At 42.2% G+C, this 17,236-nt stretch overlaps 1 protein-coding gene across 1 annotated transcript in view; it reads right to left on the bottom strand.

The window, feature by feature from the left end:
- LOC107290268 (TGF-beta receptor type-2) overlaps window positions 1-17,236 on the bottom strand; it is a 60,321-nt gene that overhangs the window by 11,379 nt on the left and 31,706 nt on the right. The window contains exons 2-5 of the mRNA XM_015819133.1: window positions 14,713-14,863; window positions 11,330-11,532; window positions 1,597-2,408; window positions 322-463 (exon numbers count right to left, since the gene is read on the bottom strand). Coding sequence (XP_015674619.1) covers window positions 322-463; window positions 1,597-2,408; window positions 11,330-11,532; window positions 14,713-14,863 — 1,308 coding nt within the window. The remainder of the gene's footprint in view (window positions 1-321; window positions 464-1,596; window positions 2,409-11,329; window positions 11,533-14,712; window positions 14,864-17,236) is intronic.

Raw genomic sequence — 17,236 nt, 5'->3', positions numbered from 1 at the left:
TGATAACAATTCTTTTATAGTAGTGCAATTCCATGTGAATTGCATGAAATTGCATTGCATTGAGCCAGATCATCCAGTCATTACTCTAAGGTTGATTTGATGGTTCTTGGATATAGGTGACTTTTCAATTTAATGACCAGATTTCTTCTCTACTGGACCTGAAACGACTTCCATTTCAGGAATGCATTTTCCCATGCCCTCTGGCTAGTACTTGTTAGAATATCCAGATGGAAACAATATTGCAATAATAATTTGAAAATGAGAGGCAATTCATCCCTCTCCTATGGTCCAGGAAAAGATGATTGAGAAATGTTGACTTACCTCCTATAGCATCACACCTGGAGGCTATCTCCCATAAAACCAGAGCCATAGAATAGACATCCATTTGCTTAAAGGATTCCAGATCTTCAAGATTCACTCTGGATTCCAAAACCTCAGGAGCCATGTATCTGGCAGTACCCACCTAACGATAACCACATACAGATTAAAACAGGTACATGTCTGTAAACGTGAGAGAGAAGCCATGTCAGTTCAAAGGCAACACTAAAAGCTATGACAGATCTATCCCATCATAGGAGAAATGTCTTGTCACAGGCTTTGGATACAAAATAAAATAACTTTTAAATCATCATCATCATCATCATCATCATCATCATCATCATCATCATCATCATCATCATCATCATCATCATCATCACCAAACATCTCCAATCTTTTATCTTCAGAATTTTGCCCAAGGAACATGTTAACCATTTACCGGTATGTTGAAATTTTGAGTAATAGCGAATATACAAAAAAAAAATAAATCCTCGGGAAATAACTCATTTGTACTCATTTTGGTTTGATAAATGCTCCTCCACGCCTTTGCTGCTTTTTCCAAAAGACGGAAAAAGAATGGACTTCTGGAAAATAGCATGATTTTAGCCTGAGCTCCTAACCAACTGTTCAGCAAAGATGATGCTTTGTTGCTGAATAAAGAAAGTGTATGTGTGCTGAATAAAGTGTGTGTGCGTGCACGTGTGTGTGCTGTGTGTGCATCAGAAATCAATCCATACCGTCTGTAAACATTGCTAGCCGCCATGTCACTGCTATGGGTGGAGCCAGATCTAAAAGAAGGAAACTATGATTCTGACTTACTGCCTATAATGAACAAAGGCCCAGGTGGTACATCTGATCTAAAGGCTGATAGCACAGGTGCAGCGTTCATTGGACTGATTTCAAGCAAGCCTATTGTAAATAAGAAGAACAATCCTGCATGCACCACGTTAATATTTTAATAATACTGTATGCCATATCTTCATGCGGAACATGAACATTTGCACGGGAGAACACAAAACATGGAGAGTGTGCAACTTGGAACATGTTCCTGATCAGAAGGAAGGATACCCAGGATTTCATTTCTCTTTACCTATGACTGTGTTGCAGGTGAAGAAACGAGTGGGGTGGGGAAAAAATGCAAGAAATTATGTCAGTGTGGGTGATAGGTATGGTGTGTTACAAAAATGCACAAAGCCCTCTTTGCTTGAGTCTCCTATAAAGAAACCTTCCCTATTTCCCAGCAAGCAAAGTGAGCTACTTTTGTTCTGCGGTGCTCACCTGTCCACTATTCGCAAAATCTTCCACGCTTAAAGATGGATCCAGTCTCAGAGCAATTCCGAAATCACACAGCACACATTCTTGTTGGTTCTTAATGAGAACATTTGTGCTTTTGATATCGCGGTGGGCAATGGGAATTTTGGGGCTGCCGCCAGGAGTGTAATCACTGTGCAAGTAGGCCACGCCACTCACGAGGGAACCTGCCATCTTTTGCAAGTTTCTCCAGCTGAGAATATTCCTGGACAGGTAATCCTTAAGATTGCCTTGGCTGTGATAGGCGGTGATCAGCCAGTATTCTTTCTGAAGTCCAGAGTGTCTCTCCTCTGCAGAAAGGAACCGAAGGATGCTGCAGTGCTTCAGGTTGGCATCCGCGAAGATCTGGCTTTCATTTTTCCAGGATGCAAATTCCTCACAAGGGAAAATCTTCACAGCCACCATCTCATACTTGCCTGAAGATGCATGCTTCAGTTTGGCTTTCCAGACTTCTGCAAATTGCCCTTTCCCCACTCTTTCGTCCAACTCAACTGGCAGGAGTTCGTTGATGTAGTTGAGGCTACTGGCACAGGCCGGGTGGAGAGCAGAATGATGATCTATCTTGACAGACAGGATCTCATCATAAGTGGTGGCTCTGCGGGATTCAGGTAGCTCACGGCACCGAGAATGTTTCTGGGCCCACTCCTTGGATCGTCTCCTCTGCCGATGGGTTCGGCAGAGGTAGAATATCACGGTGATCATGATAGCCACCAACAGCGGGGGCAGCAGGCTGATGGCTGCTACAGGAATGATTTCCCTGCTATGGAGCATGGAGTATCCTACGGGGAAAGAAAAAGGCAGAGATTAGCAAGAATGTTTCAACCTACACAGAGCAGTTACTTCGAAGAGCTTTCCCCAGTGACCTATAGAATTTTAGGGCCAAATTTTTCAGCCCGAGACTTGGGGCCACAATCCAGAGGTTCCCCCAATTTTAGCATCCAATACAGACAATAGTTGTATGGTGAATACAGTACAGGAGAGGAGGTTCACCTTTCTCTCAGTTGTTCTGGTGACATCGGTGAAAGGATGCTCCTCCACCAGTGTTACAAAATCGTGTGTAGTAGGAGCCTTTCTCTTCCTATGCCTGCTTTCACAACAGGGAAGGATTCCTGGGTTCCTGCTCACATGGCAGCAGAAGATTTTGGAAGGACTCAAAGGCTCCCTACTGTTCACTCCACCATTCTTCTCTAGCAACTTCCTCAGTCATGTCTTCAGCATTGACACGAAGAGGAGGGGGGCTACTTGCTACTTCCCTGTGTCACCTGAAGGAGAGGCTGTACGATCTTCTCATTTTTACGCTTGTTGTTCCTGTTATTATTATTATTATTATTAAAAAAGATTACAGGTAGTTCTCAACTTATGACTGCAATTGAGCCCCAAAATTCCATTGCTAAACCAGATGGTTGTTAAGTGAGTTTTTCTCCATTTTGTGACCTTTCTTGCCACAACTGTTAAGTGAATCACTGGAGTTGTTAAATTAGTAACACAGTCGTAAAGTGAATCTGGCTTCCCCATCGAGTTTGCTTCTCAGAAGGTCGCAAAAGGTGATCACGTGACCCCCCGGACACCGCAACCATCATAAATATGAGCCGGTTGCCCAGCATCCAAATTTTGATCGCCTGACCATGGGGAGGCTGCAACATTTGTAAGTGTGAAAAACGGTCATCGGTCACTTTTTTCAGTGCCGCTGTATACTTTGAACCGTCACTAAACAAATGATTGTAAATTGAGGACTACCTGTACGGTATTCTCGTCTCTCATTCCCCAATTACAACAAGGCAGTAGAAATCAAGAGCCGCTTTCCTCCTCTTTTATTTCACCTTTAACAGAGTCGAGCATACTACAGCAGGTGTTCTGTTTTCTATGTAAAGACATTGAGACGAGGCAGGAGTAACAACAGTCTTCTCTTTATTCAGATCACAACAGAACCAATACAAAATGGTGCGGATTCCTTTTGTACCCCTTTGCAGGGGTAGTGTCAGCCAATCAATGCAACGGATTCTCCCGCCTTCCGCATGCAAAATAGGCTGGAGACAGCCTGTCTGGTCCCAGGCATCCACGTGGTCTGCCCGGGCCTCTCTGCAGCTTCCTGCACCTGCTGAGTTACTCAGCAGGCCCAGGACATAACAGCAGGCATGTCTGGGTTTTCCAGAGGTCATCTAGGCATCCTTCTGGGAAGGCATTTAGAAGTTCTTTTCAGGACATCAAGATGCTGACTCGGCTATAGAGACTGCCTTGTACACTGCACCTCTTGGGCGTTGTTGCCCCTATTTTGAAAGTTATCTCTCAGCTAGCAGGAAAGGCAGTACAAGGGCTGTTCCCAACTCCCTTCCTGCTTCTTAGGCTCTCTGCTATATTTGACCCTGTGTCCTCTAACGCAGGGCTAAGCAATTAATTTTCCCAAGGGGCCATATGCAAAACTGGGACTTTTGTGGAGGGCCGAAATTAACAAGGCCGTGAAGGTGCGTAGGCATGCACACACAAGCATACATAAATAGAACAGAAAACCAATTGGCCTTCAAAATAAAGGAAATGTGGTGTGCATGTGTACATGGTGTACACTAATACACATTTGATTTCTAATTTCTGATTAATCTCATGTGGGCTGGACAGGGACAGCCAAAGGGTTGGATTGGCCTGGGTGGGGCCATAAAATTCCTCGGTCTGCTCTAAAGGAAGGTTAGCATGCTTTCAGATTAAAACCACAGGCACAGGTCCCATGCCATGAAACTGTAACATGGCTACAACTTAATGCTTTCCTTGTAGTTTTCCCACTTGCCCAGATAAAGAAAACTATATAGCTATGTTAATTAGATAGATTACATTAATTAAACACACTGCGTGCATGAAATAATGAAATCATAGTGAGAACTAATTTGGTGTAGTGGTTAAGACACAAGGCCAGAAACCGGGAGACTGGGAGTTCTAGTCCCACTTTAGGCAGCAAGCTTCATGATCTTGGGCCAGTCACTCTCTCTTACTTGCCTAGGTAAGGAGGAAGTAAGGGCGAGTCATTTCTGAAATCCTGCCAAAGAAAACTGCAGGGAGTTTTCCAGGCATTTGCCGGAATCAACATTGACACAAATCTTCCCCTTCCTCCAAAATGAATGAAATACAGAACTTAATTCGGCATCCCTATAAGAGACAACAGACCACCTTTCCTCCACCCCCAACCCCTCAGGATATGCTAGAGACTATCTAATCCTGTGAATTGGGCTGGTAAGAATGGAAACTATTCTTTTAAGACATCTGGAGAGCACCAGGTTGAGGAAAAGAGCAGTCGGTCAATTGACTGATTCAGCATAAAGCCGCATCTTATGAACGCCACGTGGCTGAGCGAAAGAGTTTTGCTGATGGAAAGTAATAATTCTTCCTTGAGCAGCTCCCCTATTCCTGAACAAGAAAACCCAAGAGAATGGGGATGGAAAACTTGGGTAGCTCATTTTTTCCAGGCTTTTAAAAATATAAATAGTCCTGTTATTAATTATTAGGCATTTTAAAGAAGAAAGCATTAAACCAAAGTGCCTTATCTTTCTGATAAGCATGCACTCATTTATGTTCACTAAAAAAAACCCAATATGGATTCAAAAAAAGTAGAAGCTGCTAAAATGAGCTCTGTGAAGAAATGCAACTAACTCAAACAGCATCGGTCCACTCAGACTGATAAAATCAAAGCACTTTTCAAATGGAAAGGCAAGGATAACAATGCTTAAAAGTCTAAGGAAACAAGTAGATAAAGTTTCTGTGAGCTGAGTCGAACTCTTAGTGACCTCCTGGACAACCCATGTAGTTTTATGGGCAAAGAACAGAAGAGGTTTTCCATAACCTTCTCAGATTTTGTTTTATTCTTCTATCTAGTATGTGGATTCTCCCATCCAAGTACTAACCAGATTCTGAGTCCAGAGAAGGTCACCATTTTTTGAGGCAGGAAAACAAATACCAGCTCTCAAATGATAGTGATCAGAGTGTTGTGCTGGGGTTGATATTACAAAAGGAGGGAGCCATTGCTGAAAAGTCTCCATCAGTCTGCTAATGAACAGAAGCTTCAATTTAAAAGCTCCAAAAAAGAACAATTCTATTGGGCAGAGAAAGTGATATGGATGAGCTGGTCCTACCAGTATTTGGCTCTGAAGTATTTGGGTCTAAAATAGGGTGCAAAAAAGGCAAGGGCCTTAGAACGGAGGTCCCCAAACTTTTGGGCACCAGGGACTGGTTCTGTGGAGAGAGATTTTTCCACAGACCGGAGGGTGCATGGTTTTGTGTGCTGCCTGCATCTTGCAGATGGGGCTTTGCTTGTTTGTGCGGATAGATTGCTGGCATGCCATGGCCCGGTACTGGTCCACGGACAAGGGGTTGGGGACCCCTGCCTTAGAATACATTCTGAACATTACTAGAACAGTGGTGTCATTTCAGTACAAATGAGATTTTATCTCTTTGCCCCAACATGAAGAAATGTATCCAGTCCCTCCATTCTTACTTATTAAATTCAAAGCAGGGATTTCTTGCCCAATAGAACAATGAAGGATGAGTAGTTCAGAACCATCCCTCAAGCTAAAGACTTCAGGGCATGACTTCAGTGGGTGAAGTCTACCATTCAGATCCTGGGAGTAAGAAAGCCAGACCCCTTAGCTGTTTGACTTGGCACTTCCCAAAAAGAAAAAGAAAAAAGAAAAGTCTGCTGCAGTTGATTTGTGCTTAAGCTGCGAATGTTTCTAAAATAAGACACCAAGTTCAAACCACAAGATCAGCATCAAATGATATAATTTAAGTTTGCTTTGGAAAGTGTGAGGCCTCTGCTATCTTTTTCAGTAATGGATTTACCTGATGGCTATGACAACATCTCTGAAATGGTGACATTCAATGGAAAGCAGAACCCTTTTTTTTTTTTCTTTTTTGAGCATTTTCCAGGGCTGCAGTGTGCAAAGCTGAAGTAATGCCTCCTGGCTACATCACCCCTGGGAACTCTTTAAATAAGTTCCAGCCGCAAATGCAAAGTCATCAGTTTACAGCTGGGATTGTTGCACAAGCCTAAAAAAGTTTCAGGCATACTGCTTTCTTTGAAAACAAATGAAAGAAAGAAAGATGTTGCCTTGTAGTTCTTTGTGGTTTCAAACTTTGGTCTCTGCCAGAAATCTTTTCCCCCCCTGCATGATATATAGGTTGGTTTGTGACAAGGAATGAGGGCATCAATATGTTTCAGTAGGTATTATATCTTATAAACCTAGAAATCAATCGGGTATAAAGGTCACATTCCGGTGGAGGTCCTGGGCTACTTTAAAGAACTTTCTGCTATCAAGGATAAAACAGAAAAAACTTTAATTCTGTAAAGCCAAAAGTCAATTTCTGTTTGTTTGATACCTGAAATTTGCAAAATGCCTTATTGATTAGGATTGTTGCACTGTTCATTTGCTCTTTGGGACTTCCTGCAGTCAGGTATAGCACCCAGGATAACTTTTTGCTCAGTTTTGTAATAAATAATATGAAGCATGAATGGGGAAACACAGAACTCACAAAACCCAGATGTTATTGTAAATGATAGGTGCAAGCTCCTCATTTTATGTCACAGAGTCTGAGTGAGAGAGAAAGAGTTAGATTCCAATGCTCCGTGATTGTTAAGAGCTGACATCAACTTGATGGCATATAACTGAATGGATTTGCTGCATTATTTTTCTTTAAGTAGCCATTAAAAACAACTGGAACAACTGCCTGCAGAACAGCAGCAGCAGAATGCCAAACTCCTGTGTGTGTCCCTAACTTTACTTTTACATCTTAGTTTTGATAGCTTTTCTTTGAAGAGTTTTGTGCAAGGAAAATGCAGCCACCTAACATTTCATCTGTATTTTTATGCTAATTCTTCCAATTAAACCAAAACTGGGCTTTAACTGTTCTGGTGGAATCTGACCATTTTGTCAGAACTTGATCTGGGAGATTCCTAGATTCCCTTCTTGCTTTATAATTCATCCCCAGTTCATCTGCAACACCTGATCCCTGGGAAGTGGGGTCACTATACCTCATGACCAAATGCTGGAGGAATTATGGCAAAGTAGAAGAGGCATTGCCAGATTGCTTCCGTGGGAAGCCCCCATCCTGAGCAACCTCAATTGTTCTTCCTTCTCTCAGATCTCCTGAGTGAACTGCCAACACACTGCAAAGGACAGGGCAGCTCTGGCTGAAATTGGAGAACTCTCTTGCTGCCCTAAGACAGGGGTAGACAACCTTGGCTCTTTTATGACTCGTGGACTTCAACTCCCCGAATTCCTGAGCCAGTCATGCTGGCTCAGGAATTCTGGGAGTTGAAGTCCACGAGTCATAAAAGAGCCAAGGTTGCCTACCCCTGCCCTAAGAGATCTGTCAACATACTCTGTAAGTAAACTGGGAGAGGGGAATAAATATGATTCTTTCCCCCATCATGTCACCAGAATGCCAACCACTACTCACTGCAGGTGACAGGAAGGGAAGGGGCACACCTGCTCAGCTAAAGGCCAATGGAAGCTGAAGAGATCCACCCCCTGCTGCATCATCAGCTTAGTAGTTGCTGAAGTGGCATGTATTACATAAATAGTAGGGTTTGTGTGGGTAAAGATGGCAAACAGTACCTCAGTTTTGGTTCAGAAAAACATCATAATAGCAAGGAGGGAGAGGAAGGCTGTGTGATGCAGAAGTGTCCTTCAGGAATAGCTAGCCAAGCATCCTGAAGCCAAAGCTAGAAGACTGTATAGATATGCCAATATGTGAGGACTTCTGGTATGCATCATGGCAGAACGGGACACAGGAAGGCAGGGCTCTGCCTTCTGCGCCCAATTTTGCCCTGCTGGGGGCTCTAAAAAGAGCCTAAAGTCGCCCTGAAGAGGCGATGAAGAGGAGGGCTGCCTTGTTGATCACAGAGAGATGGCGGTCTTTCCATTCAATCCAAGGAAAGCCCTCCAAATCGGCAGGGGAAAGACCGGCTTCATTCCTGTGGCCGGCCATTAGCTGCTGACAACCGAAGAAGAAAAAAACACCAATTAATATGTTGTAAACAGTATGTTTGGAACTGGATGAGAATATTAATCCTTTCTTTACTATTTTACAACTGAATTTTCTGGGAAAGGCTCCCAAGAAGCTAAAAACCTCCGAATGTAAATGGAACTGGTGGAAACATACAATACTGAAGTGGAAGTAACATAAAGCTATAGCTTTGATATATTTGAGAACTGAGATAAGATTTTCTCTTTGAAAAAAAAACATTGAGGCGAAATATAAGAAATCAATTCTTTAAGAGTGGAAAATTAACTTTGAATGACATCTAGTGGTGGATTTGTGTATAGCACTATAACTTGCTTCCTGGCTGCTTGGTGACTCCTAGCCTGGGAGAACAGCTGGCAATAAAGGAAAATATTTTGGCATACTTATCACCCTGATCTTCTTGGATTATAAATGCCTACTGAGCTTGGACTTTTAACTTCAAGAGCTAGTGGGAGAAAAAGAAAAATTTGACCTTGGACTATGCCTGGCTGGGAGAGACTTTTGAGCTGTTTTCAGGGAGGTTGAACATTTTGAACACTTCAAACATTGTGGATTACAACCTTGCCTGACTGACAATTTTGGGTACTTGAGACAAAGGATCACTATAAAATATTGCTTTCAGGACTGAACCTATACTTTGGAACCTATTGGATTATAAAGGATACATATAAAGACCAGAAAATTAGAGGAAACTTTGATCTACTCTTACTGAGCCTGTGATATTAGAGGATCTCCAGGAATGATGCCTCAAGAAAAAACAAATACCTTTCAGAAGGAAATATATTCTATACTACAACTAATTCACCAAACAATTGTTGAATATAAAGAGAACATAAAAAGAAATCATAATGAGACTAAAAACAATTTAGACAATATAAATGAGCAAATCTCCAAATTAAATCTACAACTAGAAAGTTCCCAGATAAAGACTACAAAGTATGAACAAACAAACCAGAAATTAGAAGACGAAACAGAGGAAATGGATTTAGAGATGGAAGAGATAAAAGAGGGAAAATATAAATGACTATATATAAACAAAATACTGCAAGACTTAGTTATAATAATGAATATGCGAAAGACCTTTTACCCCCTAGGTCTGCAAAATATATCTGATGGCAAGGAAGAAGGTTTTAAAAAATGATATATAGAGCTGTTAGAGGAAATGTCACAACTTGGGAGACAGGGAATGAAAAGAGATATGGCGGGAGAAAGGAACTGGGAGTTGTTTAAGGAATATAAATGGGTAGAATTCCTCCCCCCCCCTAAAAAAACCACCCTACCTAAATTGGCTTCCTCATGCCAAGCAATTTTTACAAAAATAGAAAGAAAATTCCTGGGCGATCTAATTGCCTTGGCTTGGAAAGCTACTTGGCAAAGAAAAATGTGAGAGTTAGATTTAAAAAACAGAAGATTTGACCTTTTAGAGGGGGCATTATATGTTTAAATACTTGTTTGAATAAGATTAAAAGAACGGATGCCCTTAGATATAATTAGACTTTTATAGTCTAAAGATATGATTTAGAACTAAGATAGCATTTTTTCTCTTTTTTTGATATGGGAAATACGAAGATAAGAGGAGGATTGATATGGATAAAACTTTTAGCTATATAAATGTAATCAATATTGAGGAAACCATAACTGACAAAGATATTTCAAATATTGATGGGAAATCAAACATTAACAAGAGCATGAAAAACAGGATATTAATTTATGAATTGACATTATTGATTTATGAATTGATATTATTATTTGTATGATATTAATAAAATATTATGAAGATGCTTATATTTAATTCTGTATACATTAACTGTACCAAAAATTGTAACTGTGTAATGAAGGGAAAATGGAAAAAATATGGAGAAGAAAGGAGGATCAGGAATTATGTAGTATTGAACAGATTTATATTGAAGAAGTTAATGTTAAATATCTGAACCCAGACAACATGTTGTTTATTAAGTACTAAAGACTGTAATTCTTAAAAATTAATAAAATTTTTATATAAAAAAAAAGATGTGCCAATATGTTTTGCCAAAGAGAGGATTCGAACCCATTAACCATCAGCTTGTAAAGCTGTTTGCTGGGGTAAATTTCATTCAGAAAGCATAAAGTTTGCTTGAAACTTTACTGCCACTTTCTTGGTTGAAAATGTGCAGACTTCCAACTAGACCAGCAGGGATTGGGAAAAATATCTGATTCCCACAAATTGCTTCTTCCCAGGCTGGTATTTTATTGTTTTTATACTTTTGCCTGACAGGCAAATAATGTTTGCTGGAATACTTGAGGAACTGGGGACAATATGCTGCCTCTATTTTTAAACTGTAACAGGAAACAGATCGGATTTCTTGTAGAACTAACTTCTGATCAGGCAGAGAGCTATAATTGTGGATCTGCAAAGGGTCTAAGAGGAGTGAATTCTTTGGAGTTAGAGGATCACTCCATCACAACCCATACTGACCATAAACACTCCTTCTTGTAGCATTAGGATAAAACCTGAGGCCTTCTCAAGAAAATGATCCTCCTTTATAAAGTAACTGGGGGAAAGGGAGATATTTTTTGAAAACACTCCAATTTCCCTGGAGACCATATCCAGCCTCCCCCCAATTGTCCTGTGTGAAAGAGGAACAAATCAGAACTCAGGAATATCTGAATGTTCAAATCTTCCGTACGGGTGTCAATCACCACTAAGCAGACTCACCATTGGTATGATTTTCAAAGATAAGCTTGTCATTGCATTCCTGCTCTTTCACACAACCACAGATGTAAAAAACGCCATCCTCATTCTGCTGCCGGGCCATGATGCACTGTGATGTGTTATACTTCGATATCATGACATTTTCCACTGGCAGTTGCGGGTTGTGGCAGAAAGTGTTCACTTTTATACTGGCATTGACTTGTTTCCTGAAACGACAAGGAAGATATAGATATTAATGGCCTAATATTAGTATTATCTGATATTTGATATTTTGCTTTCCATTTTTGTCTTTCATTTTTTAGAGTAGAAGACCTAGTTCACACCTCACAGTAAGCTACATTTTTCTTAACCATGGTTTGTTAAATAAAACTTAATTGCCTGAGATCACCACAGGTTAAATTGTAAATCAAACATATAATATTATGGTTTAGGATGAGGAATGATCCCACTCCAAACATATTGAGTTTTTCATTGTTTAAAAAAACTTCCAGCCAAAGAATTGATAATTACAATACTAATAGGTGGTCACATTATAAATATTATCACAGATTTCTCTCACTTTATCTCTTTGATAGGAAGGCAGACAGGCACACAGATTTTATCTGTGATGTAAAAAAAGTTGAGGTTCGATGTTAATGTTTCCTTCTACTGCAACAGAGGAAGTTGGAAGTCAGTGCCTTTTCTTTTCTTTTTCTCTTCTCCGTCTCACTTTTTTTCCCTTTTTGCTCCCCACTGTGTCCTCCTTGGGCTACTGTGTGGCCCTTGCTCATTGCCTGAGCTCTGTCTCTCATGTTCATCCTGCCCCTGTTTCTTCCTGCCTTCAAGCCGTCCCAATCCTGAAAGGCCATGGCCTGCCTTGGCCTGCTCCTCCCCATATTTCTCCGAAGCCAATGATGCCTCCCCCTCTATCTCTGTTGGCTCCAGTTCCAGCTCATCTTCCTCAGCAGATTCAGGCTCCGATGGGGGCACGACACCCTTCAATGTAGTCATGATGCAAAACAAGCTGGGCATTTTGGGTTCCTAAAGACTTTGCATTTGGTTCGGTGGCAGTTTTGGTGGCCAGGCATGAAAAAAGACATTGAAAGTTATGTACAAAGCTGTGCTACCTGTGCAGCTATGAAAAAACACTCATTTCATCACTTGCTCGGGATCTCCGTCTGCCCAAAAGCTAGCCAGATTATTTTTAAAACAAATCTATTGACTCCATGGAGCACTGAAAAGGATTATATCAGACAGGGGGGGTTCAATTTACTGCAAAATTTGGGAGGGAGTTTGTAAAACTGATTGGGTCTATCCAGGGACTTTCATCTGCTTTTCATGTGAGTATAAATGGATTGGCTGAATGTACGAACGCAATGGTGGAGCAATACCTCAGATGCTATGTTAACTACCAACAGACTAATTGGGTGGAATGCCTGCCTTCCTTTCGCTGAAGTAGCATACAACAATACTGTGCACAGTAGCACTGGACTCACTCTCTTCAAAATAGCCACTGGTCGGGAGTTTGTCACTATGCCTGAATACCGCCAAGAACCTCCCACCTCGCAGACCCTAGATCAGTGGATGACATCTTTGCAAGCTGTTTGGACAAATATAAGAAAAGCTGTAGCCCAAGCCACTAAGACGTATAAAGAACAAGCTGATAAGAAGCGATCTCCCCAGAAGATCATGTGGGGGTGAAGGTTTACCTCTCTGCTAAATATCTAAGGCTGAAATTACCTAGCAAGAAATTGGGACCTAAGTTTCTCGGTCCTTTTCCTATAGTCAGGATTATAAATCCTGTCACAGTTCAGTTGCAAATCCCACGGCTATTAGGGAAAGTTCACCCTGTTTTCCATTGCAGTTTGTTAAAGCCAGTCACAGAATCATCCTTGCAGCCAGTTCCCAAGAAAGTGCCTGATCCCACTCTAGTGGAGGGAGAAACACACTATAAAATAAAACGCATCCTTGATACTAGATTGTATAAGGGAAAATTACAATATTTAGTTCAGTGGAAAGGTTACTCCTTGTCAGAAACTACTTGGGTGAAAAGCAAACAGATTAATACGAAGGTCTTATAACAAACATTCTCAAAAACCCAGGGGGGATTCCTAACTTGTATTTTTGTTTCCTCTATTAGACTTGCTTTCTTCTTAGGGAGGGGTCCAACTGTCAACTCTACAATGAACCTGGCTGCAGCCATCTTGCTCGTTCTAGGTTGCCACAAGAAAAGGAGGGGGTGCAGAGGATATCTGCTAATCTAAATATTTTACTGTCCCATGGGAACAAAGGTCATTTCTGTCAGGTGTGGGGGGGTGAGCATTTGGTTACAAAGCCTGCCAAACTATTCTATTGGGGAATGTAGCTGATTGCATAACACTGGGGTGGGAAGTTAAACTTTGTAATAGTGTATCACTTTGGAAGAAATTTCAGACTTGTTTCACTTTTGACCATGCTGATACTATGTAGCCAATAAACATGTTTTTTGAGGAAACGTCTAGTTTGAAATTCTGATTTATTTGGTCTCATTTGTCAGAACCATGACATTTGGCCATGCAGGGCAAGGGCTGGGGGGGGACATGTGGCCAGGCAAGGCAACAGCTGGACGGGGGGACGTGAGGCCAGTCAAGGCTGGGGGGCGGCATGATGATGTCAGGCCAGACAAGGTGGGGGCCAGGCATGTGATGTGAGGCTTAGCAAGGTGAAGGATGGGCGAGGGGTGTCAGACCCAGCAAGGCGCGACCCAGGTGGAAGGACGTGAGCCCCGGGAAGGCAAGGGCCAGACAGGGAAACTTGGGGCCCAGAAAAGTGGGGACTGGGTGGGGAGACGTGAGGCCAGTGAAGATGGGGGCTGGATGGAGGGACGTGAGGCCCTGCAAGTCAAAGGCCAGCCTGGGGGATGTGAGGCCTGGCAAGGCAGGAGCCGGGTGGGGGACATGAAACCTGACAGGGTGGGGACTGGGTGGGGGGACATGAGGCCCAGGGCTGAGCAGGGGGAGGTGAGGCCCAATAAGGTGGGAGGCTGGGTTGGGGACATGATGGCCGACAAGACAGTGGCTGGGTGGGAGGATGCGAGGCCCAGGAAGATGAGAGCTGAGGGGCAGACGTGAGGCCCGGCAAGGCAGGAGCCGGGTCTGGGGACATCCAGCCAGGCAAGACAGGGGCCGGGTCAGCATGTCGAGGGTCGGGCGGGAGGACATGAGGCCCAGCAAGCCGGATGCCTTTCAAAATGTTGTCCTTTTGTTTCCCTGTTACTGAACTGCCCCATTTCTGCAAATGCGTCAATAGTAGATTCCATTAAGTCAAATACCAGAGAAAAAATGGACTACATAGGAATGTACATGATAGACTATTATTTTAGGTTATCTTTGTTGTTGGGAGTTGTTTTTTTTAAAATGTTTGCTTACCATAGAGAAACACAGATTTCTTCTGGTTTTTCACAATAGGAGCTAAAATCACAGTTGCTGTAGCACACCTGATTTTCACAGATGGGATATGTATTGTCACACCACTTGCAGACATTGCTATTCACATTCCTTCCTGCTCGGCTGTTGCATGCTGTGAATATAAAATTGAACAAAAAGTTTCAGCATCAGTATGAAACCTTTTCTGAGCCTGACTTGATCATGTGAGGCAAGGCATGCTTTTCAACCCGATCTGGCATTGACTGTGAATGGTTAAAGAAGGGCCAAAGGTGGTGCCCTACAGGAGAAGTACGAGCAGGTCTTGGGAGAAGTCGATTGGAATGGCGATCTTAAGCCTTGTAGAAACCCAATTCTTCCTAAAACCCAACAAATGTCAATAAAGACCAGAAATATTTAGCCCAAGACCCCCTAGTCCAGACATGTCAAACATAAGGCCCGGGGGCCGGATGCAGCCGTGAAATGGTTTCATGTGGCCCGCGAAGCCATCTTGGAAACAGTGAGGGAACAGCCCCCACTGCCTTGGCCCTGGCCCAGGCCGGCCGAGAGCCAATGTACAATTTTGTGGTGGCCATCTATGCTGAAACGCATTCAGTCTTAGCTCCACAAGGCCGTCTAGAAACAGTGAGGAACCAGCCCCTGCTGTGTTGGCCCTGCCCCCTGGATGCATGCTGGGGAGGTGTCACCCTTTGTGAGGAATGAAGAAATGGACCATGCCTTGGCGCTTGCCCCGGTCCCACCCCCTTCTGCCAGAGACCCTCAGATCTGTCCCACTCCTGTCCAGGCCCCCACAGGCACCCTTGACGTGAATGATGTAGAACTGGCCATGCCCACCCAGTAGGCCACACCCACTCCATCCACGCCCACTCAGTAGACTGCACCCACCCTAGCCACACCTACACGGCTACCCGAGGGCAACCACAATGCTGATGCAGCCCTCAATGAAATTGAGTTTGACATCCCTACCCTAGTGCAAGGGGCTGGGCTCCAGAGGATTGAGTGCACCAAGAGTGCTTTTGAACTACATCTAATTCATACTGTTCAAGATTCTTATACTGCGTGCTGAACATCCTATGTTTCTGTTCAGCCAAACAGGGCTTCTGGGAGAAACACAATTTTGCATGACACACCGAACTATAAACTAACTGTATAAACTTGTACAACATGCTAGAAGATTAAGCAGTCAGTTTACATTCCTCGTATAATATACACAGTGAGCAAAGCACTCAGATGAGGTAGCCACGCATAGTAGTATGGACAAACCATCTCTCTGAATCAATCAATCTGACTGATTATACATTAACTGCATTCAGATATTGTATTAAGCCATGATTTATCTAATAATGATTTATATACAAACTCATTTGACTAGATTTGCATTACATGCTAAATCATAAATACAGTTTTTAGGTGTTATGGCTGGTTTCACATAATACACCAAATCACACAATTAAACAAATCACTCTTAAGTTCAGAACAATATATTAATTTAGTCACATATATCTAAATAGAGAAGAAGGCTATATTTTGGCTGTGGAAATACATATTTAATTTATTGAAATAGGTTGAGGGAACATTGCAATTCAACATCAGTGAAAAGCACCAATTACTGCCTGAAGGCAACACCTAACAAGACCTTAACCCAAATTGGCAGTAACCCAGACTGGACTTTGCCCACACAATCACAACCCATATCTTGACTTCTTGACACACAGACACACACTCCATTTTGGCAATGGGGCACCTTGTGGACCCATATCTTTATTTTGCTTTCTTCACATCTGAGAGATGACTTGGTTTCTGGAGTCACACAACACAGCATGATTCATTTCCCCAATAGATACAGAAACCAATATAAAATGCTGGATCTGGAAATGACCATAGTATGTGTGTTGCATAAAAGCCACTTTAGATTTGGCAGAGAGGGTGTTAATCATCAGATTCTAAGATTCAGACCTTTGAAGGGGACAAAGGCAGAATTCCAAACCTTACAGTTAAGGATGATGTCACCCCAGTATTGCATCATGGCATTAAAAGAAAGAAATATAATATGAGACGTTGAAGATTGAATTCAAGGGCTCTATAAACTAATGTTAAGTTTTATATGCAGGCTGCCTCTGTCTAGAAATCTGATATAACCAGTGGTATTAACTGCCTATTCAAACATTGTAAGCTAGATCTCAATCAAGGCTTGACATGTATATTTGTACACCTACTGAAATAAAAATGTCATTTGTCTTCAGTGACATCTGTTCAATGGAAAATTGAAGTCAGGTCTATGTTACAATTTCATATTTACTTTCTCTAGTTTGGTAACCAGTTAGGTTTGATGTCAGTTTCTATAATCCTCAGCCAGTACATGTTAACAGAGTATGATGGACATTCATGTTCAATATTTCCGAAGGGCACCATGTTGGAGAAGGTTGCTGTGTATGACATGGCAAGTGATTTCACATTCTTGTCACCTTTGGAAACAACCTGTTTTGTTTTGTTTTTTTAAACATAGGCA

The sequence above is a fragment of the Protobothrops mucrosquamatus genome, unplaced genomic scaffold (genome assembly GCF_001527695.2).
Source record: "Protobothrops mucrosquamatus isolate PMUCROS unplaced genomic scaffold, P.Mucros_1.0 scaffold863, whole genome shotgun sequence".
NCBI classification, from domain to species: domain Eukaryota; kingdom Metazoa; phylum Chordata; class Lepidosauria; order Squamata; family Viperidae; genus Protobothrops; species Protobothrops mucrosquamatus.
The sequence above is the reverse complement of the archived record's forward strand: the minus strand, read 5'-3'. Positions and strand labels throughout refer to the sequence as shown.